Raw genomic sequence first — 26,221 nt, forward strand, 5'->3', positions numbered from 1 at the left:
TCGTGACCTTTGACAATTATCACGAAAAGACGAAATTCCAAAAATAAAAAAACACCCAGTGCAGCCTTTGATATTTTTTTTTAAGACTGATTAATCCCTGTGTTAAAAAAAAACAACATTGCCTTTTTTTGACACAGGAGCTAATCCATCCCATAAAAAAATAAAACTCAGGGTCAGGTTGATATTTTTTTTTGTCAATAACCTCATCGTCTTGAAATAATTGTCAGGAGCTGATTTGGATTTTTCTCAAAAATGATCATAAAACGATTCATAACCAGGCCAACGTGACATTAATTAAAGGCCGCCCAACGTCATTATCTTGAGACTTCAACAATACAAAAATAAAATTAAAAAAAGAAATAACCCAAAAATATTCAACAATAAACAACCTAGAGAACATTTTTCTGGTGAGTTCTATGAGTAACTAGCTGTCTCAAAAATAAAAACAGATGTGCATCGCAAAATTAATTTGAAGCCTTTTTTCTAAAACCGTCCGATTCCCCAAACTCTGACCACACCATCAGTGTAACCACTGAACAATGTGCTTCCATCTGCACTCCAGTTCAAGCTGGTGCAGTAGATCACCTGCAAGACAATGGTGTAATGAAACAACAAATAAATACCTTAATGTATAACAGTTCATTCCACGGTGCAAATCAAACCAACCAGGACAAGAATCAAAGATCTGTGAGAGCATCACTATAAAACCCAATAAGGAAAACACTAAAACCCAATGATAACCATCATCAGCTATGTTATTATAAAAGAAAATCTAGCATTAACCAAAAGCGTGTGAAGGGGAGGGACTGAGAACAGTTACCTTCTTCTTGTTGGCGTTCCCACCGGTGGCGGCATCAGCTTCGGTCTTGAGATCAACCTTCAAGTCTTCCACAATGCTCTTACTCTCCAAATCCCAGATCTTAATGCTCTGTTCAGTAGCAGCGCATAGCCAGTACCTATTAGGGCTAAAGCACAGAGCATGGATGATAGCACCAGCATCAAGGGAGTAGAGCTTCTTCCCTTCAGCCAAATCCCACAGTAAAATTACTCCATCTTTGCCACCACTGGCACACAGGGAACCATCAGGTGAAACAGCAACTGTGTTCACATAACCAGAATGACCAGCAAGAGTGTTTCTCAGCTTGCAATTGGTCAGGTTCCAAACTTTCACAGTCCTATCCAAAAAAAAAAAAAAAACAGTAAGAAATCGTAGCAAATGTATTGCCAGTTGGAAATAAACCAAACCGAAGCAACTCCTAAGCTTAAGTAATCTCAAACCATTAAGCCATATGATTCAGTACTACCTATGTAAAATGCATTTAGCATGCCAATTATCTACAATTTTGGAAAAGGAAAAAGGGATAAAAGCAAGTGAATTTAAACCCCCCCCCTACGTCGTACTTCTCAAATATATTGTATCTAAAGGCAAAACCATTTTTTTCAAAGTTTCTAACAAAGTAAACCTTTTCTTTCACAAGCATTTCTATCCAATCAAACTACACATTTCAAAATACAAGCACATGCCCTTCATAGAATATACAAACTTGAAACTTTAAGAAACAAGTTCGTTTTCCATGATTATAAATGTCAAAGTAAACAAATGTAATAAGAGGGAAAAAATCTTACTTCCCGATGCTAATCCAAAAATTATTGCAAAAACATGGTCTTTCTTTCATTAATCACAAATCAATCCTTCCAATCAAAACCCTATAAATCACACAACATACTCCACAAAAAAGCGCATTTTCCAAACTTTTTATAATCAGAAGGAAAAAGAAGTTCAACCCTAATACTCACTAATATTATTGCATAAATAAGCCCTTTTATCGCAACTCAATCAATCCAATCAAACCCTATAAATCACACAAAGTCAACAACCACAGAAACACTCTTTTCAACCCAGAATTACATATCTGAACCAAAAACAATTAAAAGAAAAAACATATTTAAATCTACCTGTCCCAAGACGCAGAAACAATGGTAGGGTGCACAGTGTTAGGGCTAAACCTAACGCAAGAAACCCAATCGGAATGCGCATCACCGTCCTGGATCGTGTATTTGCACTCGCCAAGAGTGTTCCACAACTTAATCGTGCGGTCACGAGACGCCGACACGATCTGACGGTTATCAACCGAGAACGCAACAGACATAACGTCCTTTGTGTGTCCGACGAATCGGCGAGCGGACTTTCCGGCCGCGAGGTCCCAGAGGCGGAGCTCGCCATCCCAGGAGCCGGATAGAGCGAACTGGCCGTCGGAAGAGAGAACGACGTCCTGAACGAAGTGAGAATGACCGGTGAGCCTGCGGCGGGGGACGCCGTAGGTGCCCCCCTCCTTGGTGAGGTGCCAGAGGATGATGGACTTGTCGCGTGAGGCGGTTACGATCATGTCGGAGTTGTCGATTGGGGTTGCGATGGCTGTGACGGAGTCCGTGTGGGCTCGCATGGTGCCGCGGAGAACAAGTCCGTCTGCCATTGTTGTTTCTGTGGATGGTAGGGTTTGAAGGATTGGGGAGTGTGCGCAAGAGAGAAGAGAGCTTGCTGCTGGGAGTGAAAGGTCGTCTTCATATATATATGGGAACCGAATTCGATTTATTAGGGTTTTGAGAAATGGAAAATAAAACAGATTTAAATTCTCTAAATTTTAAATTTTATCTTAAAAATTAAAAAATAATTTTTTTACTTTTAAATAATTTTTTATTTGTATTTTTTATTTTATTTATAAAATAAATAATAAAAAATCGTATTTTATTTTTTAAAATAAATTTTAAAATTTAAATGATATAAATTTTTTTTTAGTTTGTCACTGGTCAATGAATTGCTGCATGCAGCAGGCGGGATTCGAACCCCGACACTTGTTTAAGCAAATTAGTGAGCTAACTACTAGATCAACTCAACTTGGTTAATGATATAAATTTAAAACCCAATAGTTTTGTTTTTGGATTTTGTTGAACGGGATGTGATTCTTCATTGGTTTTTTTTTTCCTCCCCTCATTTGTTTGGGTTTTGACTAAACTCTTAAAGTCTTAATGGATTCTTGTTCTTTTGGAGGTCTCTAAACTCGGGTACTTATCCAAAGGATTAAAAAACAATTTGTCCAAAAAAATATACTATTACCTTGATTATCTCATTGCAATGGCAATTATATCCTGGTCATGATTTGTTGTTGTTGACAACACCACCTTAAACCTTCACTACATATATGTGGTCCTAGTTATGAGAAACAAGATTATTCTTTGAGTATGGTGGGTTTGTGTATGTGTTGAAACATACACATAGAATATTAAAAAAATTTAATTATTTTGTTAGTTTTTATAATTTTACGAAATTTTTAATTAAATTTTTATACTTTTTTTTCATTAGAATTTTGTACCAATTTTTTTTAATTAGATCCCTCTTGACAGTAATTAGCTTAATTTTATAGGGACTCAACTAAAAAAAAGGTATAAAGACTCAAATAAAAGGAAACGAAAGTGTAGAAATCCAATTAAAAAAAATTTAGTGCAAAGACTCAATTAAAAAGAAAAAAGTACCGAAATCTAATTAAAAATTTTGCAAAACTATAGGAATCAATAGAATAATTAAACCAATTAAAAATATAAACGTTATGGATAAGTTACAAAATTTTTAACTTCTTTGCTAATTAAGTACGTGATAGATCATACAAATCATAATTCACACTCATACTTTCCATTAATTTCTTCGTATATTTCATTGTTGATTGCAACTATAATTCTGCGTGTTAATTATTGTTTTGGAACTGTTTCATTGGTTGCATTATTAAAGAGTAACAATCTCAACTAAACCACCGCGATTAAAAACTCTTAATCAACTAACAAATTTAATTCCAAAAACCAACATAAGATGGCTTTAACAAAACTTAAAGCAAAATTTAAATAAATAGAAAATAAATAAAGAATTAAAAGAGACGTAGTTAGAAAGAAAGACAAAGATAGAGAAAGATGATGATGAAGAAGAGAGAAAAGGACCGAAGAAGATTAAGACATAGAATAGAGGTGTAGAGAGAGAGATATATATATATAGAGAGAGAGAAAGAGGCAAATCTAGAAGTTCGTAATGATAGAGACGAAGCATACATGACATGAAGCAGAGGCAGCGGCGAATATGGGGTATAGACAAAGGCAACATAAATTTAAAGTAGAGGCAATTGCGATATGAAAAAAATAGACACAATGATGAAGAAAAGAAACACGAAGTCACAGTAAAGAAAGAAAGATGCGGCAAAGGGTACGACAGTGGCAGAGAAGATACGGTTGTGAAAAACATAGAAGAAAACGACATGATAAAGACAACGTAGGTACAAAGGTAGTGAAAAGAGAGAGAGGGAGGGAGGATGAAAGATTACAATAGTTTGTGTGACAGAAAGAAAAGAAGAGAGGTGACAACAAGAATTTGGTTTGGAGGGAGGGATGAGGAGAGGAGAGAGTGAGAAATGAGAGGAAAGAAGAAAAATCCAATAACAACAATCATGTATATATGAATTTAAAATGAAGTTATAGTTGAAGTTGAGTGTTAAAAGTATTGTGCTTTTGTCTCGAAATTAGTGTTTCACCCTATAATATGAGATTTGTTATTGATTTTAAATTTGAATCTCAATTCAAATTTAAATCATATCTTAAAATTCTAAATCGGAATTCTTCAAATTTATGAATAATATCATAACTCAATTTGAAAATAGAATCAGTTAGAATCTCATCCAAATTTGAAAATACAATAACTAATTATTCTCAAATCTCATTTAATATTCTCAATTATCATATTATTATTATATTCTTGGTGCTAGCAAAGAATATAACAATATTCTATTTGAATTAATATAATTATTTATTTGATCAAATCAAAATAATAATTAAATAATTCTATAGCAAAGATTAGAACACTCGTTAGTGTGTGACCCCATAGGTTCAATACTAAGCAGGTAGTGAATTAGTCATACTAAATTTACTAATCAAGGTTGGCGTCTAGAACTTGACCTCCTCCCAGAAATCCTAGGACAAGCTCGAATAAAAGAGGAAGCATTAAAACAAAGAATGGCTTTGAAGTAGAACAAGAAAGTCATCAAAAGAAGTTTTGCCACAAGCGACCTCATATTAATCCGAAATGATATCGTAGTTCAGAAGTCGGGCGAGAAAAAGCTGGCTGCAAACTAGAAAGGACCTTTATAAGGTTGTAAAGTCTTGGAAAAATGTTACTATATCCGACCTTAAGGGGAACAAGCTCCCAAGGTCGTGGAATGCATGTAACTTAAAGAGGTACTACAGTTAGCAAGCGCACCTTGCTCTCTGGTGTACTATTTTTTTCGACTTTATGATTTTTTTTTTTCAAAAAGGGTTTTCTTAAAAGTGTTTTAACAAAGCACCATAGCAAAGGCTAAGGATAAAAAGAAATATTCTTAATAGCAAGCAGACTTATCTAATTCTTTTTTTATTAATGATAATTAATTTTTCACCAACTTTTTCATCCAAATGCATTAATTTAGGCTTGAAAAATTGCAATTGTCTGGCCTAAATAATCGGCAAAATGAAACGAGGTACAAATTAATGAAGAAGTTACGTAAGCAGTTCATAGTTAACTTTAAAAGAGTTTGGCCTAAAACGAAATATAAGAGTAACTTGATAGGCACAACTACTCAAAGTTGGAGTTCAAATAACTAAGGGAAAACAAAATTTACAAGCGAAATATCCAAAAATGGCCGACTTACTTTATTAACGTCTTTTTCAACTTAATGAAAATCTTTACCAAGATTTTCAAAGCAGCATCTAAAGCTACCAAAATAATTTAAAATTACAAAAAATTCTGATTAACCGTCGTTTAAAAAGGTAGTTTTAACCGTCATTTTTACCGTGTTAAACAAATGATTTTTTGTTTAAAATTTCACAATAATAAGAAATTATAACCTATAAACAAAAATTACGTAATTCATAAATAAAGCATTAAAAATAATATATAACTTTTTAGTATTGAAAATAAAAAATAATAACTCGAATACAAATAAAATATCAAATATAACATAATTTTTTAATTCTAAATGTCTTCACTTAGACTGGCTTCAATTTTTAGCAATGTGTCACATTCATCTCATACATAAAAGGAGAAATCTTGGAGAAGTTTGTGAAGGAAATCAAAGAAATTTTGAAGAAAGAAGAGAGTAAACATTTCTAAGAAGCCAAAAAAGGAAAATGAAACGAGTTTGAAGATTTATAAAACAATATGGACAAAAAAGCCATTTCAGGCCCCTTTATAATGACGTGTGCGATTCTCAAGGTAATCGAAAAAATAACGTGCGTGATGGCACACAACGTTTGAAAATTTTTTTGAAAACACGTCGAGTATCCAACCTACCAAAGGCGATATACCCAATGTGGGAGACTAAATCTACAAATGCTCGAATCCGACCTTATAAAAGCTCGGCCTCAAACAGGGACATTGTTCATAACCTAACCCAAAATAAAGCCAGGCCCAAAAAGGATAGAAGCCCACGTAAGAGATCATGCCTCCTCTACACCTACCCGACCTCATAGAGGTCGGACGCGACGAGAGTAGTGCAGCCTTACTTATCCAAATAAAATAACTCCCTCCTAAGATATCTCTCATTCCTCTAGAAGAGAAATTTCAACAACTTACCTAGAAAAAAGGAACAGTTATCCACCATTTAAGATAGATCTAATCCAAAAAAGTAGTTATCTTGTCTATTATAAATACACTAACACTTTTAGGAATATTCAAAACTCAATCTAATTAAAAAACCTGCCTAAAAGTCTTGCTAACTTAAGATTGAAGCCTCTTAGAGTTACCATCCCCACCTCCTCATGAGAAACTCGGACGGCGCCACCTCAACACCAACAAGACGGACGTTGTTTCAGAAGGATTTTAAACCTCACGTTCAGGTCCAAATCACCGTTTCAGGTAACTTTCGTAACAAATACTAATTTCAACCTTACATTAGCATTTATTTATAGAAATTGTATGTACAAACCCCATCAAATATTTGGCTAGAAATGATCGATAACTCATCATGTTCAATCTACTTCTAGCAAGAGATATATCTTAACCAATAATTGTCATGGCTCCCAATTAGGTTAATAGCATAAAATAGAAAAAAGGAAATTGAAAGAAATCATTCCCATAGCCTAGACTGAAAATAATGTCGACAATGTAAAAGTCTAAGTTAATAATCCACTAACATGTAAAATTCTTTATACCATCACCTCTTGGAAAAACAGTCCAAAAATTTGACTAGAGATGTATACTTATCCTTTCATTAGGAACAAAATAACACAAGAATTATGGCAATTCACAAAGTGCGCCAAGCCGAAAAATCAGCCTATACAGGCGTAAACAGGCCCAACAAATCAAGATTACAATGCATGCTTCATGTAGCAGAATCACAGAACTTACGTCACCCTTATTATCCTGATTTCGCAATCATGGCCATGAGGGGTTTCAATTAGGGCTATATGTGTATATATATACCTCTGTCATTTCACTCTTAAAAATGTCCACAGGTTTTGATCAACCGTCTTCTACACATAATTAAATATCTGAAAACACCAGCCCAGTAAGTTGGAGCATTAGCAATTACCTTCTTTACGTTTCACCTTTCTTCGTGCTCCCTTAGACTTATTTCGCATAAAGGTAGCAAGCAGTTCATCTTCTTCCTCTGCATTGAAGGCTGTCGTAGGTTCAGCCAAACTACTAGGTGAAACGGATCGGTCTTCAACAAGATTTGGTGTCGACTGCCCGGTGCAATCAGCTGTGATGGCTGCCTTTTCTGTGCAATGCACTTCAGGAAGCGAAACAGACGCATGTTTTGATTTGGAAGAAGATAAAACAGAAGGTCCTTTAGTCACTTGACTACATTCTTTTGATTTGTTTCCCACAAGGCAATCAAGGGTGATATCTTCGTTGTCATCCTCACCACCAGTCAACCTATTTACATTCTCTGGTTTTCTCAGTAGCCTGTCAGAAGCGGAGTTGTTTTGCACCGTAACCAAATGTTCAACCCCACCAGCACCACACAACTGCGACAAGCCATCTTGCTCAGCAGAGGAGCTTTGATTATCAACCTGCTTAGATACAACATTTGTCGCAAATGCAGAGGCAGCCCCGCCCTTATTTTTGTTGCATTTCAACCCTCTCTTATTTAACTTCATGTGTAGAAAGGAAGAAAGAGTTGTGTTGTCCTCATTTTGACTTCCAGAACACTCAACAACAGTAGACAAGCTTTCAGGTTTCAACATTTTATTCTTTAGTTTGTTCTTTGATGTTTCGGCGCCCTTGATTCTACTTAGTTTCCCACTACAAGCCTGGATCTCAGCATTTTGTTTTGTATTCTCAGCTTCCTTAGCATGAACTAAAGTATTTCTTGAGTTTTTCTTGGACCTTGTTCTTTTGGGAATATTGACATCTCCATTAAAAATCTTGGACTCATCAATATCCTTTCCATCATTGTGATTTGTTCGTGTCTTTTTTGCGGGTCTTCTGGACCTGAATTTCTTGTGTTCATTGCTGCAACCATGAACCGGAATTATTAGAAAATAAAAAGCATTCCTAAAACGATATTCAATGTAACAATTTACAGCAGCATAAATAATAATTCCAAAGAAGATGGCAACATATCTTTTATTTGTCAATAAACAAGGAGTTTATCAAAGGGAGATTAGGCAGTACCTTGACTTCCTCTTTCTCTTCCTAGGGAGATTCTCATCATCAGCATCACAAGGAAGAGGAGATAATGTAGGTAAGGGAAGGAAATCATTCAGTGTAAGGTTTGGGCGTTCAGATTCTCGATCAACAAAGTTACCAGCAATCAAAGACTTTTGCTTCTTTCTTGCTTCTTGAAGCAAATAAGCTTGATCAGGAAATAACACCTTAAATCTCCTGGTCAATGAAAAAAATAGGAGTAAGACACCATAATCTAAATATTTTAAAGAAATATTTTTCACCACCCTAATTACTCCTAAGCTCATACTTCCGGCATTGAGAATCAGTACGAGGGGGCATATCTTCAGCAACCTTAGACCAGCAGAATCCATGCTTAGCAATTGCAGCTTGCAATCTTGAATCCTCTTCGTCAGTCCATCCACCCCATTTCAAAGAAGGGTTCAAACTATTGACGTATCTGCAATAAGAATGCCCAAAAACTTTATCAGTAACCAATATCATAAAACATCTCTATTATCAATTTTTAAAACCTTTTGCATTACCTGTCCCTACATTGACATTGGGTCCGACCAGGAACAAACCTAGCTATTTGATTCCATTTCCGACCAAAAAGCATGACTGCCACTGTCAAGCGCTTGTCCTCCTCTTGAGTATAACTCCCTTTTCTCTCGGGAAAAAGTGATTTCTTCCATCTGCATCGATTATAATTTATTTTCATTAACAGACAAAATATAGCAGCTAAGAAAAAAGTTATCCTATTTAATACACTCAAAATCCATGCCAATTTATTTAACCAACCTTTTCATATACAAGAACCAATTTTTGTTACAATGAATGTTTTAATTTTAGGGACAGGGTATCAGAAAATTGTTCTGATTTTGGATAGTTTGTTCACAATCTTATATAAAACGTAATTAGAAGAAATAGCTGACCAACCTATTTGAGCATTGGGTTCCTGTCCGCCTTTCTAAAACAGAAGCCACAGCTTGCCAATTACTCTCTCCATAAATAGCTACAGCAGAACAGAGTTGAGCATCTTCTTCTTTAGTCCATTCCCTATTTAGCATCGAAGGATTCAAGCTCCTTTGAAATCGAGCCAAGCATTGAAATGGAGTCCTGTTCGTGCCCAAGGATTTGGAAATATCGAACCAGTTCCTAATTCCCATTTGTTGGACAAGAAGCAAAAGCAACCTATCCTCTTCACTAGTCCATGGTCCATGGTTGATCAAGGGATCTTCACAATTCAACCACCTGTCGACAGTACACTACTAAATTAGTGGAACTTATGATGGGATCCGCCAATTCATATACATAGACATATCTTTTTATATTCTATATGTTCCAGATTCGAGATCACTAGATGAGTAAAACAGAAATCTGTGATGGCAATCATCACAGACAAATTAATCACCACCGTGTTAAAAAATCATTTCATGTACGGTCCCACCTGCAAGATCAATGTTGCTCTCGAACTCATGAAATCCAAAAAAGTGGGTAAACTGATGGTGATCGTCATAGATCTCTGCAGTATTCTTCATGAAAAGGCAATGAACATGAAACAACAGTCAAAGAACTATGCGGCAGAGACGGAGCACATGATACACAGTGCAATGAATCAACAAAAAACATGTCTACATTGTATAAAAAGAGAAAGTTTATCTTTCCCTGAAATGCACTGAACTGGATATTTAGTACCCAAACCTGAATTAACCAGTAAATTATAGGAAATAAAATCATTTTATTATAAATACAACATTTTTCTGCTTGAAACTGCCATATCATGAGGCCTTCCTACTCCCCACACCCCAAGGGGCCCAGCTTTTTTGGAATAAGAAGTGATCAGCCATATATGGCTGCCAAATCATTATCATTATATAATATTGTAATGCATCAAATTAATATTGCAGAAGGTTGAGTTCAATCCACAGTTTCCCAATTACAAGCAAAATCCTCCTAATTCTCCTCAACAAACATGACATGAAGTGAGCATAGCACAATAAGAGAAACATAACACACAGCTCAATTGTAAATCTTTTAACATATTTTAACACATAAAAGTAGAAGCTCGCCAAATAGGAAATACATACCTTGATTCACATTCAGCACCAGTACGGCCAGGAACATGAGTAGAAGCTAACTTATCCCAATTAACATCGGGTAAATATTTTTTCATAATTTCGGGTGTAATATCAACTTGGTTAGTATATTCCATTATGCTATCCATGTAATTTCCATCTCCATGTGGAACTTCAGAACTGTAAAGGGTGTACATCAAGGATAAAAGGAATCAAAACACGATAGGCTGAAATGAAACACTAATATATAGAAAACCCAATATTGTTGTTACCTCATTGCTATTACCAACGATTCTTGGAATTGTTGCTTAATTCCCTTCATAAGATTTTCCTTTTCCTCATTTGACCATTTTTTTCGATCCAATGAACGCGGAAATCTTTCTAAAACCATCTTATAATTAGCAACATGACGATTGTCTGGTGGGCCAAAACACATTGGAGATTTTCTTTTACTATCACTCTACATCAAAGAAAAAAGAAAATTAAACCAAAAGGGTTTTCGATGTTTATCATAAACAATATAAGAATCACAAAAGCTATGCTAAAATCCCACCCAGTAAATTGAAACTGGCAAAATTCCAAATGTTCCATACTCGTTAAATGATTATTTTAGATTAAGAACTAAGAAAGATTGTTAACCAATAGATTCAATCTCCACCGAACAGATACTCCAATAAAATACTAGAATCAGATAACAAGAACAGTAAATTTTCCAAAAATAATACAAAAAAACTGTAAAAGAAGAAAAATCCTTCCTCTGCATTCCAATTTGATACTAATCCATTTAAATCCATACCTGCATTAACTTGATAATGGTATCTATTGAAATATATAACAACTGAAGTTCTTGTAATTTTACGGAAACAAACAAATGTTTCAAAGATAGGAAAACCATAAATAACATCCAGTGATCTACCCCTAAGATGAATAAATGAAGGTACAAGAATATGTGACCAAAGACAGAATTTATCAGTGAAATTAATAACTCAAGACTTTAGAATTTAGATAATTATATATTACAAACCAACCTTTTGTGCTGATATTAACAGGACACGAGGATCCTTTTTTAGCGATAAAGCACTCCCTGTTCTTCTTATGCATGAAGCTTGGAAGTCCTTAAGGATTTTAACATTGTTCCTAAGTTGCTTGTTTTCCTCAATTTTTGCTTCAATCTCAATCATCTTGCTTCTAATAAACTTCTGAAGAGACCTATTCTTCTTAAGGGCATCAAAAAGAGCCTGCGCTAACGGTGGGAAACTTGATCTTCTCCGTGGCAACCTGGATACAGTGCTGGCATCTGGATTAGAACTCTCAGCAAGACCAGAGTGCTGCATTTCAGTATTTCCAGTCATGAAATCTGTGGAATTAGTACGATCATGATAAACAGGGCATGTTTCACCACCTTCAACAATTACGGAAGATGTTGAACCATTAGCAATGTCTCTCTCAGGGCCTGGACTTGTGGCCTGATCTCCCTCAGTCATTGTACCTAAACCTCCTAGAGGATCCAATATTCATCAAAAGGATAAGCTCGTGATAAACAAAAATAAATAAATAAAATATAATAACAATATGAAGCAAGGCCAAACGGAGAATTCAGAGGCATCCTTAAAAAGCACATACACCGGAACCAAGTAAAACTAAGAGCTTGCTTGACAACAAATAATTAAGCTGTCTTGAAATTGGAATAAGTTAAACCAAACACATGCTTAAGTCACAAAGATGAATATAACGTCATAAAGAAAAAACCCAAAGACATGTGATTAAGAAAAACAATCAATTAGTGCACCAAAACAATAAATATTCAGAATTACCGAAACAAAAATTTCCAACACGAGAAAAGGTGCCCTACTCATATCGTAGTCGGCAAACCGTTTGAAAATGGCGCGAACGGTCTCGACATCGTCGTCATCATCATCGAATACGTCCACCGGTGGCGGCGAAGGCGATGGAGGAGGAAGAGTCGCCAGAGGCTTGTAGAGATTCTGCAATCTCTGGAGATACTCAATATCTTCGTTGGACTCGTAGCCGCCGGAGTCGACAGCGTCGATGGATACGACGGCATCGCCGGTGGCCAACAGTGGGTCGTTGCGCAGCTCGTCGTCGGAGTTCGTTCGAACCACGAGGTCAGTGAACGCGGCGGCAGGAGGAGCTGTGGAGACACCGCCGCGCAAGTCGTCGTCGAAATCCACTTGAAGGACGGGGTCGGGAGGCGCGGTGGAGTCAGCGCCGCTCATATCGAAGGCCCTAGAGAGCGCCGCCAAGTCCTCCTTGAGGCCTTCGTCGTCGCTTTCGTCGTCATCGGTGCTTGAGAGACTGTCTTGGTCGGCGCGGGGAGCCATTGAAATTGGAAGGTTGGGGAAGTTAGGGTTTTGAAATTTCACAGTGAGAGAATGAAGGAGTGAATGAGAGACCTTGGAGAATAGTTATGGTGCAGAATTTTTTGAGTTTGTAGCGTTTTGTAGTAGCAACGCGAAATTGGAGGGAGCTTAAGACGACGGCGTTTTTTGTCTGTTCTTTCTTCTTCTGAGTCGTTGCTTTGCCGACTCTGTTTCCGTTTCTTTCTGTCTTTTTGGGCTGCTTCTAATTATTTTCATTATGGGCCCAACCGAAAACGAAATTGAAAAAAAAAAAAACAAACACCTGAGTCCACTTGAAATCCCTTAGCAGTTAGCACAGATAAAATATTTTAGTAATTAACCAAGTTGGGTTGGTCTAGTAGTTAGCTCACTAGTCCGCTTAAGCAAGTGTTGGGAGTTCGAATCCCGTCTTGTGCATGCAGCAACCCATTGGCCAGCGGCAAACCCTTAAATAGAGCTCAGTACTGCGACGGATTAGTCCTTAACCTGTCGGGTTAGGGGATACCTTTCTCACTATTGATTTTATAGATGGGATCAAGAATAAATATAAAAGAAAAACTATTCCATGGTAGAAGATCACACTTTATTTTTTAAAATAAAATTCAAATTTTTAACTGAAAATTATAAGAATATAGTTTTATAATTAATCAAAATACAAAAATATAAATATCAATGTGACATACTTATTTCGTATACAAAAATTTATGTTTATTTCTTTATATTTATATATTTATCAACCATTGAATATTCAAAATTCTTTGTTATCATCAATAGTCAGTAATTAGTTTTTTAAAAAAAATTATGTCCTATTCATCTATAATCCTTACTAACAAAAGAATGTCCATAGAAGTTTAAGCCATTCAATTTCAATATAAGTGAACAAATTAGGAATAAAATTTTATTTATAATTTTCAAATATTTAAATTAAATTGTTTAACTAACCTAAGTTTTTTATTTTATTTTATGGATATCTAATTATCTACTTATTTCACTTTGAAATAACTATATTTTTTACTTTTAAATATTAATGTACTTAAATATAAAATAAATGTAAATTCAATAATTTTTTAATGTACCGAATATCTAAAAATTTAAAGCGAATAACATGTTATATTATTAAAATAGATAGTTTTCAGCACACAGCAAACAGAGCGGCTGATTTAATGACTAAAACTACTGCTTTAAACAAGCAGGTGTATCTAGAGTGGTTACTACCTCCTAATAATTTAGACATTATTATTAGAAAGAAGTGCTACTCTTTTTTTTAAGTTATTTTTTTTTGTGTTATATTCAGTCACCAAAAAAATAGATAGTTTTCAAATATTTCATGGTTTTAAATTAGGTTTTACTGGTTTAGAATGGTATTATGTTAAGATGATCAATTTAAAAAAATTAAAAAAAATTAAAAATTTAATTTGGCATAAATTAAATGCACTCCATGGCAACCAATGAACCAATCACTACGCTCCTTATTGGACTGTGTAGAATCATTCTGTGACAGGCACGTGATCGACAACTTTACGCAAAGCATAGGTTTTCTCCTCGTTTTGCCTCCTTCAAATTTCGCCACTTGCTTATCTTCCCGCCATTTTCTGCTTCCTTATTAATACTCCAAAAAATGGGGGGAACAATTGAAGAATTGGTTTTCAGAAGAAAAGAAAAACCCCAAAACCCAGAATCGGATTGCAAAAAATGGGTATCAAGGATCTCCTGAAATTTATGAAGCCTTACATCGAACCTATCCACATAAAAAAGTACGCTGGCAAACGAGTAAGAAACTAAGAATTAGACCTCATTTTCATTTAAAGTTTCAATTTTTCATTTGAAAAATTATTTGGGGTGTGCTCATTTTCTTTGTTTCATCTCATTTTGCAGGTGGGTATCGATGCATACTCATGGCTTCACAAGGGTGGTGAGTAGTAAATAGTAAACTATTTTTTGTTTTTGGTGCAGTTTAGACTGATGCATTGTGTAGTTAGTGTAAACTGTAACTAATCGTTAACATGTTGAAGTTCGCATTATTTTTTTTTTTGGGTTTTTTCAGCTTATTCATGTAGTATGGAGCTTTGTCTAGATTCTGATAGTGAAAAGAAATTGCGGTACATTGAGTACTTTATGCATCGAGTGAACCTTCTTCGCTACTACAAAATAACACCGGTTGTTGTCTTTGATGGTGGCAATGTTCCTTGCAAAGCAGCAACTGAGCAAGAGAGGCATAAGTATGGTTTTCAAGTTTTGAAATTGATAAAGTGCATATCTAGTTTCCATAGTGTGTAATGTCTATGTGTTTTTTTTTCTTGTGATTCAGAAAAAGAAGTGCTAATCGTGAATTGGCAATGGCCAAGCTCAAAGAAGGAAATGTTATTGCAGCTTCAGAACTCTTCCAGGTACAACACTTTTTTCTTTTCTGTCTCCCTTTATTTTTGGGTAGTTTTCTTGTTCCATGTTGTCTATGTTAGTCCCATGAAGGAAACATTGAATAGTTTTAACTTGGTTTTCTGTTGTAGAGAGCAGTTAACATTACTCCCCTGATGGCATATCAATTAATTCAGGTATGTTGTAAACATATCCTTTTATACATACTTTTGACTGATACACGGAGAATACTTCCGCCTAAGGTTATCGAGCTCTCAATAACTCGTAAACCCTTCAAAGCAAGTTTACAATTTTACAGGAGTTTATGAGTTGAGCTTTATGATTTAAGTTCACCTATATTTGTGTAAGTTCTACGAGTTTTGGTGAAAATTCGAGTTTCATTACCTTGCTTTCACCTCTTTTTTCCTTTTTTGAGAAATACCAATTCCTAATCACTTTGCAGACTCTGAGATCAGAGAGCATTGAATTTGTTGTAGCTCCATATGAAGCAGATGCTCAGTTAGCATACATGTCCAATCTTGAAGTAGAAAAGGGTGGAATTGCTGCAGTGATCACAGAAGATAGTGATTTGATAGCTTATGGTTGTCCAGCTGTAAGAACTTCTTCAAATCTATGATGCTGTGCGTCAGGTTTTTATTGCATTTTTCTAATGTATTGATGTCAATTATTGCTGCTTCATTGTTAAACTTCATCGAAGTCTGAAAGTTTTGGATTTGTTATTTGGTATGATTTTGAAACAGATTATTTTTAAGATGGACCGTGATGGGAATGGCGAAAGAATTGAGATAGAGAAGGTTTTTTGTGCCAAGTCCAGTAGACCTTCATTTCGGAATTTTGACATGAAACTCTTCACAGGTAAACTTTGTGAATTGCAATGATGCATCTGCATAAATGTGCAAAATTCTTGGTAGTAACCAACAAAAAAAGAAGGGGAAAAAAAGACAAAACCCTGCAAAATCATTTACAACTTAAAGTATGCACTTGTAGTATCTTGGCATGAGATGAAAGGTTGATAAGGGATTTTTATTGTCTTTCCAGGTATGTGTGTCTTAGCTGGCTGTGATTTTCTTCCATCTGTTCCTGGAATTGGTATTGCTCGAGCTCATGCCTTAGTGTCCAAGTATAAGAACCTAGATCGTGTAAGTATCTTCATATCGGATAATAAGAACATGTGCTGATTGGAGTATATCTGAACAAAATATGGAAGATATATTTTAAGCTCTTTTCTTCTCAATTGCATTGTTCAGTTGGAATGAATTCGTTATGATTTAGATTTTGACCTGTTCAGCATAAGGATTTATCATTTTCTATTTATACTAAGTCTGAACTTTGAATGCCAAATACCTATGATGATAAACTCAGAATTTAAGGGAAAGAGGCTTCACATAAATTCTATTTACTTGCAATATTGATGTTTTTGGAAATAAGATACAGATATATTTATCACATAAAATTTTCAACATGAATCACTAGGTTAACATTATAAGCACTCAGCACTTAGTATGAAGTTACATTTTCAATAAAAAAATTTCTTTCCCCTGGAGAAACTAATTCATATTTAGTTAGTTCTGCACTTCTTCTGTATGGTACAACCTATATCGTGCCTTACTTATGAACATGAAAACTTAGACTATGTGCCATGAGGAAATTTTCTTAAGAGAGAAATTACACTTAGGCCAGTACTATCTTGATCTCTAACTTGATCAATGTCTTTATCATCTTTTCAAGTTTCTAGTTAATTATCCTTATGACAAGCTATTACTAATTTACCACTACAAAATAAGAGTAGCAAACAATTGTTTTTTACCCAAGAACTTCAATTTTTCTAGGATGTCTACTTTTAAGTTTTAACTTCTATCATCAATAGGGGATGGAGCCATAAAATACAAGATTTTACAAATTTGGAATATTTTCTCATTTTGAATGTTAATAACAGCAATATATGCATTTTGTTGTAATGCTTTAACAGAGGCAACTGGCAATTATGCTGTTCTTGTTCATATTCAGTTTGTTCTGACTATTAAATAAGATTTTTTTAACAGGTTTTGTCAGTTCTTAAGTTTGAGAAGGGTGATCAAATGCCTGAAGATTATGCAAAATCCTTCAAAGAGGCAATTGCAGTCTTTCAGCATGCTCGAATGTAAGTACTTAAAAAAATAGTTCTTGTTTCTTTTAAAGAGCATACATTATTATATCATCAGTGACTATGTTTCCTTATGAAATTAATGTGTAGATATGATGCCAATGCTAAAGAGCTTAAGCACATGAAGCCTCTTCCCCAAGGTTTTCTTGAATCACTCGATGGAACCCTTGATTTCTTGGGACCGTATCCTTTACTTAGTCTTATGTTGTTTCAACATTCTCGAACTCACTAGCATGTAGCATCTGTTTCCAGCCTTTATAAAGTATGTTTTGGCAACAATTTCTTATACTATAGTTTTCCATTATCTTCCAATTAGATGCTTGAGTTTGCATGACTTTTGAAACAGTGGATGGTTGAATTAAACACTTTCTCTAATGTAGCAAAACATGATATTTATATAAAACTATATTATAAATCAAAGTCTCTTGACTATTGGTCATGCCTTTAATAATGCACTTGCACTTTGCACTTTTGATAGGGATATTTGATCAATGTCAATCTACATGTGCTTGTTGAACATATTTTCCTTGACTAAATCCATTGCCATGTAGAGAAATTCCATCAACTATAGTCACTGCAATAGCTGAAGGAGACTTAAACCCATCAACTAAGGAAGCCTTTGATAAGTCTGAAAGTCCTGGACTTTCTCTTAACCGTATTGCAGTCAAAAGCATTGGTCAAATAAAGAAAGTTGAGGTTCCAAAACAACTTACCAAGGAAAACTGCTTCTCAATCTTTGTCTCCCAAAACACCACTGAAAATAATACAGGCAAGTCATGTAAATTAGAGAATCATGTGGTCATAAATTAGAAATTAATTACTCTTGACAAACTATTTTTTGGTAGTTACATTGTAGACTATATATAATTTGTTATGTTTACACTAACTTCATATCTTGCATCATGACTATAAGGGAGAGTAGTATTATATTTTATAAATATAGGATGATTATCAAGTGTTATAAAATTTTAATCTTGGTGTGGTTAATATCGGTTAATCTCAAAGGAGGTAACTGGTTTTCGCTATCTATTAGAATGTAATAAACATTTTCTTCATCTGCATTCTGCAGTGACAAGAGAAGAGTTGATCTCAGATAAAGAAAGACATTCAGTTGAAGAATTGGCACTTGAGAAACTAATCATGCCACTGGAAACAAATGAAACAATTGAAAAGACCATTTTATTTGATGACACTCCTTTGAAGGTTCCTAACAACAACCCATTCAAGATAATGAAAACTGAGGAAGCATCTTTTTCTGTTCAGACAGATAATAAAACCACATTTGAAAAGGTTTCTATTGCAAGCAATGAGGAATACATTGACTTGTGCACACCCCCAGATAGTTTTGAAGAAGAAAAGGAGTCTCAGAATCTCTCAAGAAAAAGGAAATTTCAGAACATTTGCTCAGATGAACCGGTCTCAGGAGTGACTCAAGAACTAGATTCAGATGTTGTTTGCTTGAATGTGGAATCACAAGGGAGTGTGAATTCTAAGACAAGCATGAAAAATGGTTCAGGATCAAAAGGAAGATGTGGAAGTGAAAAACAATCAAAGAGAGGCAAGTTCAAGCAGGCTTTGACCGGCAATAGAACTATTTTGAGTTTCTTTTCTAGAGTGTAATCATAAAATTTCTATGGCCATGAATGTTTTGTAATCAATTTAGAATATAATTCCCCATTTAAATTATAAACATCTAGCTTTTTATAAAATAGATTTGTCACAAAGGGGTAGGTGAAAATTAGAAAAGATTTTGTTGGAAGACTTATAGTAATTTTATTTAGACGTGCATAAGTATTAGACAAAATTTTGGTAACAAGATATAGATACTAGAGGTTTCATTTAGAGCATTCAACATGTTTAAGTCAAAAGAAGAAAATTTTTTCATTTGCATACTTGAAAATATAGTTAGAAAAGAAAAGATGAATGAATTCATAATTTCATGGATTTTTAGACATATTTTCTGTGCCTCATGTAAAACATAAGGTAGAGAGTGACATAAAAGAAACATTTTATTTGCATATACTCAAGTCACATACATATATAATTAAAACCTCATAGGCAAACCACACAAGAAGTTACAAGTTAGGAACAAGATACTCTATAGAAGCTTAATTGGTGAATCAAGAAGCATTGTTGCCAAGCTCTTCATTAGTTCTTAGTCTTCCTAGTCAGGAGTTGCTTGAACCAATATGCTGACATCTTAGGGTATCTCTTAAGGGTCTTGAAATCAACATACACAATTCCAAACCTTGATGTGTACCCTAATCTCCATTCAAAGTTATCAAGCAATGACCATGCAAAATATCCAACTACATTCGCTCCATCATCAACTGCTTTCTTTAGTTGAGTTAGATAATCTTTGTAAAAATTTATTCTTGTGGTGTCATGTAAGCCCTTTGGTAGAGTCCAACTTCCCGGATCATCCATTCCTACAAATCATAAACAATGTTAGATATCATGTTGAATAGGTACATACATATTGCTAGAATCTCGATTTAACTTAAAATCTTTGGATATTACGATTTTAAATGAGTGAATCGATTTTTCAAAATATGTACTATGTTTGACGATTTTACAATTTAAATCTTGTTACAATTTTATATTTTATATACTTAATATACTTTTTCGATTTCACGTAAAATCTCTATTTTCTTTGTACAAGTACAACACTAGTACTAAAGGAAATACCATAAATATATTTTACAATAAAATCTTGATTGCATCCTTAACAAAAGTATGGCGGACGAAGAAAATGACAAATTCATCCTTAACCATTAAAACAGCTAAATGCGTAATCCTCCTATTAGTATTATGTATATTAAGATCAATTTGTTATCATTTTTGAATAATAAATGACAATTTTTCATCTTTAAATATCGAGGAACGATGGTGTCTTCGATCCTCTCTTGTTTGTCAGAGAGGAAATTAGGATTTTAATCAAAAGATTAGAAACAAAACCACAAAGTAGTAGGCTTATGGTGTTTACCATTTTCAGATAAGATGACAGTTGGGTTTCCATAACGCTCCTTGATGTATATTAGTGCCTTGTACAATCCCCATGGAACATTGTAAAGCCAATATGAATATGCCTACACAGTTCAATTTCATGACAAGATTAATGCATGATTTTTATACACTTCTAATTTTATAAATTGAACATGTACCACTTTTTCTAACTTACCTTCGGACCAATAGGTTTCCCATTTTTAGCATCTGCCAAGTTACATAAAATCAACATTAATCAAAGAAATGCAACAAAAAACATAAAAAAAGATAAATTAAACTATCTTCCCTAGGATGTCGAGTGTCATATAACTTAAGAATAATGCCAGGGAACCAACTTTTTTCAGCCAACATTAGCCATCTTTTTTAAAATTGTTTTGCTTATTTTAAATTATAGACCTTAAATCATAAACCCTTAGTCCTGCACCACTCAATTAAAAACGCTCTAAAAATTGATTTCCTATACTTTCTCACAAATTAAATATGAGGAGAAATCGGTGTAATTTTTTCTGTTTTGAATTGTAAGGGAGCATGGATCTTACAAACAAATGCTACATTCCAATCTTGTTGGTAGCCTGGAACTTTTGGTGGTTTTGATAGGTGGGGTGCAGCCATATAGTAAGTAGTATACTGGTTAATGCCAACAAAATCCATGGAACCCTTCACAATCTTAACTTCTTCCAGACTGAACTTTGGGAGTCTGTTCCCAACAATGTTTTGCATGGTTTTTGGATACTCTCCATATACAATGGGATGAATGAACCTGTATGTGAATTTCAACACTTATTAAATATGTGAGAGTCTACAATTTCTAGTCATAAATTGACACAAAAACTAAGAATTTTTTGATATATAATGTAAAATAGATTTACAACCTGTATCTAATTACGTAGTACGTAACGCCATATCAGCAAAAATACCTAGCTTATATATGGATCACATGAATGGTTATCCGAAAGAATGAATGTGGATGAATGACTATGTAAAACATATTACACTATCAGTAAGTGCATCAAAATTAAACTTTTTTCAAAATAGGACAAGAGAAACATGATCTGGGAAAGACTTTTAACCAATTTCTGTATCTACCTATGAACTTTACTTGAACATACTTAGGTGATGATTTAATGTGAAAATGCAAAAGATTCTAAATTAATAATTATACCATCCAACATGAAAGTCTCTTGCTCTTTGAGCAGCATAGTTGTCAGCCTTGGATCTTGTAAGAGGCTCATACCACACAAAGTCCAAGAGAATTCCAATCCTACCCTTTTGAGTTTCCTGAAACAAAAAAGCACATTCATCCACCACATAAGAACTTCATAGCAATTCAAATCAAAGAAGAAAAAAGAAAGAAAGAAAGAAATTGTTATCACTTGGTATTTGGTTCTGTATCTTTGAACAGCAGTTGCATGTGCCAAAATCAAATTGTGTGCAACAATGTAAGGCTCAGTGCCTGAGTTTCCAACAGTGCAATTCCCATATTCCTTTGAGCACCTTCCAGGGGCAAAGAAGCCATTGTCATAGCCAAGAGCAGCTACCACTCTTGGTTCATTGAATGTCATCCAGTTCTTCACTCTGTCCCCAAATGTCTTGAAACAGAATTCTGCATAATCTGCAAAATCATTCCTGTGCCAAATTTTATACATTCATAAGTAACAAGTACCATCAAAATTGTTGCTTAAGAAAAAAAAAAAAGTGTGCTACTTACACTGCTTGGTGGCTCAATAATCCATTATATCTCAATTCAAGAGCTTGAGGAAGGTCATAATGGTAGAGATTTGCATATGGAGTAATGCCTGCAAAGGTTAAAAGGATTTATCATTTAGATTAGAGTATCAATAACTTGTTTTGAATTGACACAAATATATTATGTACATAGACATAGATATTTTACCTTTTTCAAGTAAGGAATTGATCAACCTATTGTAATAATCTACCCCTTTCCAATTTACTTCGCCTGTTCCATCTGCACAATTATAATTCGTTAATTATAGACTTCATCAGCTTTCTTTTTCCTGTTCTTATACTATTTTTCATCAAATATGGAAAATATAACAAAATAATTACTTGGAAAGATTCTTGACCAAGAGATTGAGAATCGGTAGGCATCGAAGTTCAATTTTTGCATGAGATCCACGTCCTCCTGTCATATTAAATACACTTGAGCTAAGTAATACATATATATATAGGCTTTTTATTGATATATACATAGAAAATTCTTTATTTCCCATAATATGTACGGATGGAAACTCCTCCCAAATTGCGTATGACCAATTCGCAACTCTCACCCACGAAATGGAAATAAGCACCATTTCATGCAAGGTGGCCACGAAATGGTTACTAGCATCTGAGACACACGTCATGCCAAGTTTACCAGCCAGGAAATGAAGCATTTCAGTGACTATATATATATATGATTTGTTTGGACGAAAGCTTTTTTAAATAAATTTAAAAAAATAAAAATAATTTTATGTTTAGATATTTTATATAAAAATATTTTTTATTTAATAATTATATTTAGGTACAATAATATAAATATTTTTTTTTGTTTATTTGTAATGTTAAAAATATCTTTCTTTTAAGTAAAAAATCTTTAAAAAATATAAATTGTAACTTTTATTTTTTTTAATATTTTTATTTTTACTATTAAAATTTTTGTAAACACACTAAAAAATAAAAAATATATTTTTTATTAAAATTTTTAATAACTTAACAGTACCCGAACAAATTCATAGCATGCACAAACTTCTCCTTTTTTAACTAGCTTTTGGTATTATAAATAATTAATAAAAAAATGAGAAGAGATAAAAACAATTATATTTTTATAGCATAAAAATATAAAAAAATATTGATAAAAATTAAATAGTACAAAATATCTTCAATGTCACGGCTTTGGACACTAAAATTTACCGTGAAATATAGCACATGTATATTATACTGTTTCTAATTATCTATTGAAAAGCATTTAACAAAAAAATTGATATTTTAAGATAAACTATTCAACTCTAATATCAAGATAATGATATTTTTTTTTTCAAAAAGTACCTTAAATGTAGTTGAAATAATTAAATATTATGTTAATTACATCATTTCATATAATTTTAAGTGTTACCAGGATTTATTTAATACTTCACTCGGCATGTGTATTTTTGTTTTTTGTAAGATGGAAGTATTATTTTAAAAACATACAAATAGCTTTTGGGCCTACTGAATTTAATGCATACACTATCAAATATTGGAGTAGTGTTATAAAATTTATTGAAATGTATTGATACTTGGTTCATTCTTCATTCAATTATTGGCACTTACTTTGTAGCGATGGTACTGATCCACCGAAACTTCTGCAGTTCCATTACCGGCGACAATCCCTGTTTCCAATTTAAAAAACAATGTGAGCTTATGAATTTCATTTCATTAAGATAAATTCTTATATATATACTAAAGAAGAAGAGTAATTCTTATTTTTAAAATATAAAATAAATAAATAGTTATCAAGTAACATAAAATAAGAAATTTATAATACAAAAATATAATTTCTCGATAATTAAATACAGATTAAATTCTTTTAAAATAAACAATTGATAGATAAGAAAATTAGTATTAGTTATTTTTAAATTAAAAATAAAATTTATAAAGAACAAAAATTAAAATAATTTTTCATTTTATCAATTTTTCAATTTTTTACTTTATAAAATATTTTTTCTTAAATACATGGGGCCAATAATTAAAGCAATAACGTGCCAACTTATTTTCAGGATAAGAGCAATGTTGGAGATTCGTGGAAGAAGAAAAGAAAAATAATGGAGATTTTATTAGATTGGGTGATTACATTCTTTCTTGTAAGATTGGGTGATTACATTCATTCCCAATTAAATGACTGGATTATGTTACACGTCATTATTAATTTGATAAGGCACCAACATCCATACCCACATAAGAATGATGAATTAATATGTATTTCTTTTAATGAAATCGAGGTGCTGTGATGTGCTTACAATATTCGTGTTTTAATGATTTTAATTATTAATGTTAATTATAAAAAATATATAAAATATATATTAATTAAAATTATTAAAATATTAATATTTTAAAAATATTTAAAAAGTTTTATTGTTTAATATCTATATATTTTTTAAAAAGAAAAAAAAGGACTTTTCTCAATTCTCAGTTCTCACATACATTTTCAAACTAATTAAAGATATTTGAAAGGGAAAGGTATTCTAAAATATTTTAAGTAACATGCAAATCATGTTAAAAGCGGACAGTGATTGGACACTAGTTAAGTTAATTTGAAAATTATAATAAGGGTTTAGCAGTACATAACCAAAACTTTTTGACAGAATTTCAATGTTAAAATATATGTATATAATAAAATATCAGCTATAAATATAAAAATATATATTAGATGGATTTAGTAACTGATTTTTTTATAGATATATTATTCTTTTAAAAGAATAAGACAATATATTAACTTTTAGCCTATGAATAACAAGTAATAATCCTCGCTACTTTATATCATTTAATTATCTTTAAGTCCTAAAAAATAAATATTTTAATTGAAATTTTCTGATTGCATTACTCAAGACAACAGTTACAAGAATTTGGTAAAGAGAATTCTTGCTAAACTAACATCACTATTCTGTCCATTCAGCAGAATATAAAGCACATAAGTAATAGAATAATATAGTGATGAGAGTAATAATTTGAATTAACTTACCTGGTTTAGTGATAAAAACATCCCAAATGCTGGGGCCACGACCATCTTTGTCGGCCATACCTTCAACTTGGTAAGCAGAAGTTGCTGTTCCAAACACAAAGCCCTTTGGGAACACTTGTCTGCTCAAACCCCCCGTGTCAAAATGCACCCCATCAAGATCCCCTGCACCCGCGCCACACTGGATTATTGTTGAGCCAACTATTACAACCACCAAAGTTGTAAGCAACAGTGGTGGAGATGGTTTTGGAGCCACCATGTTTGGAGGAGAGTGTGAAGAATAGTGTGTTTTTGTGTTTTCTGGTTCATGTGAGTGGGGTTTATTTATAGGCCATATTCGTTGAAAAATGTGGGGGGGGGGGGGGGTTTAGTTTCTCCAGCTAAGAAGAAAATATTAATTAATTGAAATTGTAGATATCAATCTTTCTTCGCATGCCACCATATCGCAATCAGAGTGTGGACCATACGTGGCAATGCGTTTTTTTTTTCCACTTTTTTTCTTTGTGGTACTAATCGTTTATCTCCTTTAATTTTTCCTTTAAAAAAAAAAAGCTCTGTAATCTCCTTTTTCTTTTGTTTTTAAACTATATTTTCTAGTTTAATAAGTTAAGGAATAATTTGTTATAAATTTAAATTTTATTTAAAAGTTTGTTGATGGCTATTGAGTTGAGATTTAAATTTCTAGCATTTATTTAAACGAATAAATAAGTTGATAATTTAAAGTTGAATTTTAGAATTTTATTAGTTGTTTGGTTTAAACTCTTCTAAAATAAAAAAAAATAGTAAAATAAACAAAAAAATTTAATTATTTTTAAATTAAAATAATAGAATTTACACACGATAAAAATTGCAAATTTAATTATA

The 26,221-nt window shown here is 33.2% G+C and overlaps 4 protein-coding genes across 5 annotated transcripts; 1 reads left to right on the forward strand and 3 right to left on the reverse strand.

Annotated features, from left to right (window-relative positions):
• Positions 1 to 271: 271 nt before the first annotated feature.
• LOC112802297 (small ribosomal subunit protein RACK1) lies at positions 272 to 2,616 on the reverse strand. The gene is made up of 3 exons (XM_025845440.3): positions 1,957 to 2,616; positions 821 to 1,175; positions 272 to 585 (listed from the first exon to the last, which is right to left on the reverse strand). Exons 1-3 carry the CDS (start codon positions 2,472 to 2,474, stop codon positions 484 to 486), a joined length of 975 nt encoding a protein of 324 aa, XP_025701225.1. The 5' UTR covers positions 2,475 to 2,616; the 3' UTR covers positions 272 to 483.
• A 4,575-nt stretch (positions 2,617 to 7,191) lies between these two features.
• Positions 7,192 to 13,314, reverse strand: LOC112802298 (uncharacterized). 2 transcript variants are annotated; one of them, XM_025845441.3, is made up of 9 exons: positions 12,611 to 13,314; positions 11,787 to 12,256; positions 11,031 to 11,218; positions 10,771 to 10,938; positions 9,620 to 9,934; positions 9,226 to 9,375; positions 8,991 to 9,140; positions 8,690 to 8,899; positions 7,192 to 8,527 (listed from the first exon to the last, which is right to left on the reverse strand). In XM_025845441.3, the coding sequence occupies exons 1-9, from the start codon at positions 13,098 to 13,100 to the stop codon at positions 7,591 to 7,593; spliced, it is 3,078 nt and encodes a 1,025-aa protein (XP_025701226.1). In that variant the 5' UTR covers positions 13,101 to 13,314; the 3' UTR covers positions 7,192 to 7,590. The 2 variants fall into 2 exon arrangements, with proteins under 2 accessions (XP_025701226.1, XP_025701227.1); XM_025845442.3 differs by having other exon boundaries at positions 12,573 to 13,271.
• A 1,412-nt stretch (positions 13,315 to 14,726) lies between these two features.
• On the forward strand, positions 14,727 to 19,346 carry LOC112802299 (exonuclease 1). The gene is made up of 12 exons (XM_025845443.3): positions 14,727 to 14,888; positions 14,994 to 15,030; positions 15,163 to 15,337; positions 15,427 to 15,505; positions 15,626 to 15,670; positions 15,937 to 16,086; positions 16,235 to 16,349; positions 16,533 to 16,633; positions 17,537 to 17,634; positions 17,728 to 17,820; positions 18,189 to 18,406; positions 18,707 to 19,346. Exons 1-12 carry the CDS (start codon positions 14,811 to 14,813, stop codon positions 19,255 to 19,257), a joined length of 1,740 nt encoding a protein of 579 aa, XP_025701228.1. The 5' UTR covers positions 14,727 to 14,810; the 3' UTR covers positions 19,258 to 19,346.
• Positions 19,347 to 19,628: 282 nt separating this feature from the next.
• On the reverse strand, positions 19,629 to 25,773 carry LOC112802300 (beta-glucosidase 44). Its single transcript, XM_025845445.3, has 11 exons — positions 25,361 to 25,773; positions 23,953 to 24,011; positions 22,711 to 22,786; positions 22,538 to 22,609; positions 22,352 to 22,439; positions 22,017 to 22,269; positions 21,806 to 21,921; positions 21,183 to 21,403; positions 20,819 to 20,850; positions 20,624 to 20,726; positions 19,629 to 20,066 (listed from the first exon to the last, which is right to left on the reverse strand). Exons 1-11 carry the CDS (start codon positions 25,614 to 25,616, stop codon positions 19,786 to 19,788), a joined length of 1,557 nt encoding a protein of 518 aa, XP_025701230.1. The 5' UTR covers positions 25,617 to 25,773; the 3' UTR covers positions 19,629 to 19,785.
• Between the last annotated feature and the right edge of the window lie 448 nt (positions 25,774 to 26,221).

Source organism: Arachis hypogaea, chromosome 5, assembly GCF_003086295.3.
Source record: "Arachis hypogaea cultivar Tifrunner chromosome 5, arahy.Tifrunner.gnm2.J5K5, whole genome shotgun sequence".
In the NCBI taxonomy this organism is placed as follows: Eukaryota; Viridiplantae; Streptophyta; class Magnoliopsida; order Fabales; family Fabaceae; genus Arachis; species Arachis hypogaea.

Excerpts from the sequence above, each read along its gene's own strand:
- LOC112802297 (XM_025845440.3), bottom strand. The coding sequence starts at position 2,474 with ATGGCAGACGGACTTGTTCTCCGCGGCACCATGCGAGCCCACACGGAC. Across the intron at positions 1,176-1,956 it reads GTTTCTGCGTCTTGGGACAG|GACTGTGAAAGTTTGGAACC; the intron begins GTAGATTTAAAT and ends TTTTTTGGATAG. Across the intron at positions 586-820 it reads GGAACGCCAACAAGAAGAAG|GTGATCTACTGCACCAGCTT; the intron begins GTAACTGTTCTC and ends ATTGTCTTGCAG.
- LOC112802300 (XM_025845445.3), bottom strand. The coding sequence starts at position 25,616 with ATGGTGGCTCCAAAACCATCTCCACCACTGTTGCTTACAACTTTGGTG. Across the intron at positions 24,012-25,360 it reads TGTTTTTATCACTAAACCAG|GGATTGTCGCCGGTAATGGA; the intron begins GTAAGTTAATTC and ends AATTGGAAACAG. Across the intron at positions 21,922-22,016 it reads GATACAGAACCAAATACCAA|GAAACTCAAAAGGGTAGGAT; the intron begins GTGATAACAATT and ends TTTTTGTTTCAG.
- LOC112802299 (XM_025845443.3), top strand. The coding sequence starts at position 14,811 with ATGGGTATCAAGGATCTCCTGAAATTTATGAAGCCTTACATCGAACCT. Across the intron at positions 15,338-15,426 it reads ACTGAGCAAGAGAGGCATAA|AAAAAGAAGTGCTAATCGTG; the intron begins GTATGGTTTTCA and ends CTTGTGATTCAG. Across the intron at positions 16,350-16,532 it reads TGACATGAAACTCTTCACAG|GTATGTGTGTCTTAGCTGGC; the intron begins GTAAACTTTGTG and ends TTGTCTTTCCAG.
- LOC112802298 (XM_025845441.3), bottom strand. The coding sequence starts at position 13,100 with ATGGCTCCCCGCGCCGACCAAGACAGTCTCTCAAGCACCGATGACGAC. Across the intron at positions 9,376-9,619 it reads GGAACCCAATGCTCAAATAG|ATGGAAGAAATCACTTTTTC; the intron begins GTTGGTCAGCTA and ends TAATCGATGCAG. Across the intron at positions 8,900-8,990 it reads ACTGATTCTCAATGCCGGAA|GAGATTTAAGGTGTTATTTC; the intron begins GTATGAGCTTAG and ends TTCATTGACCAG.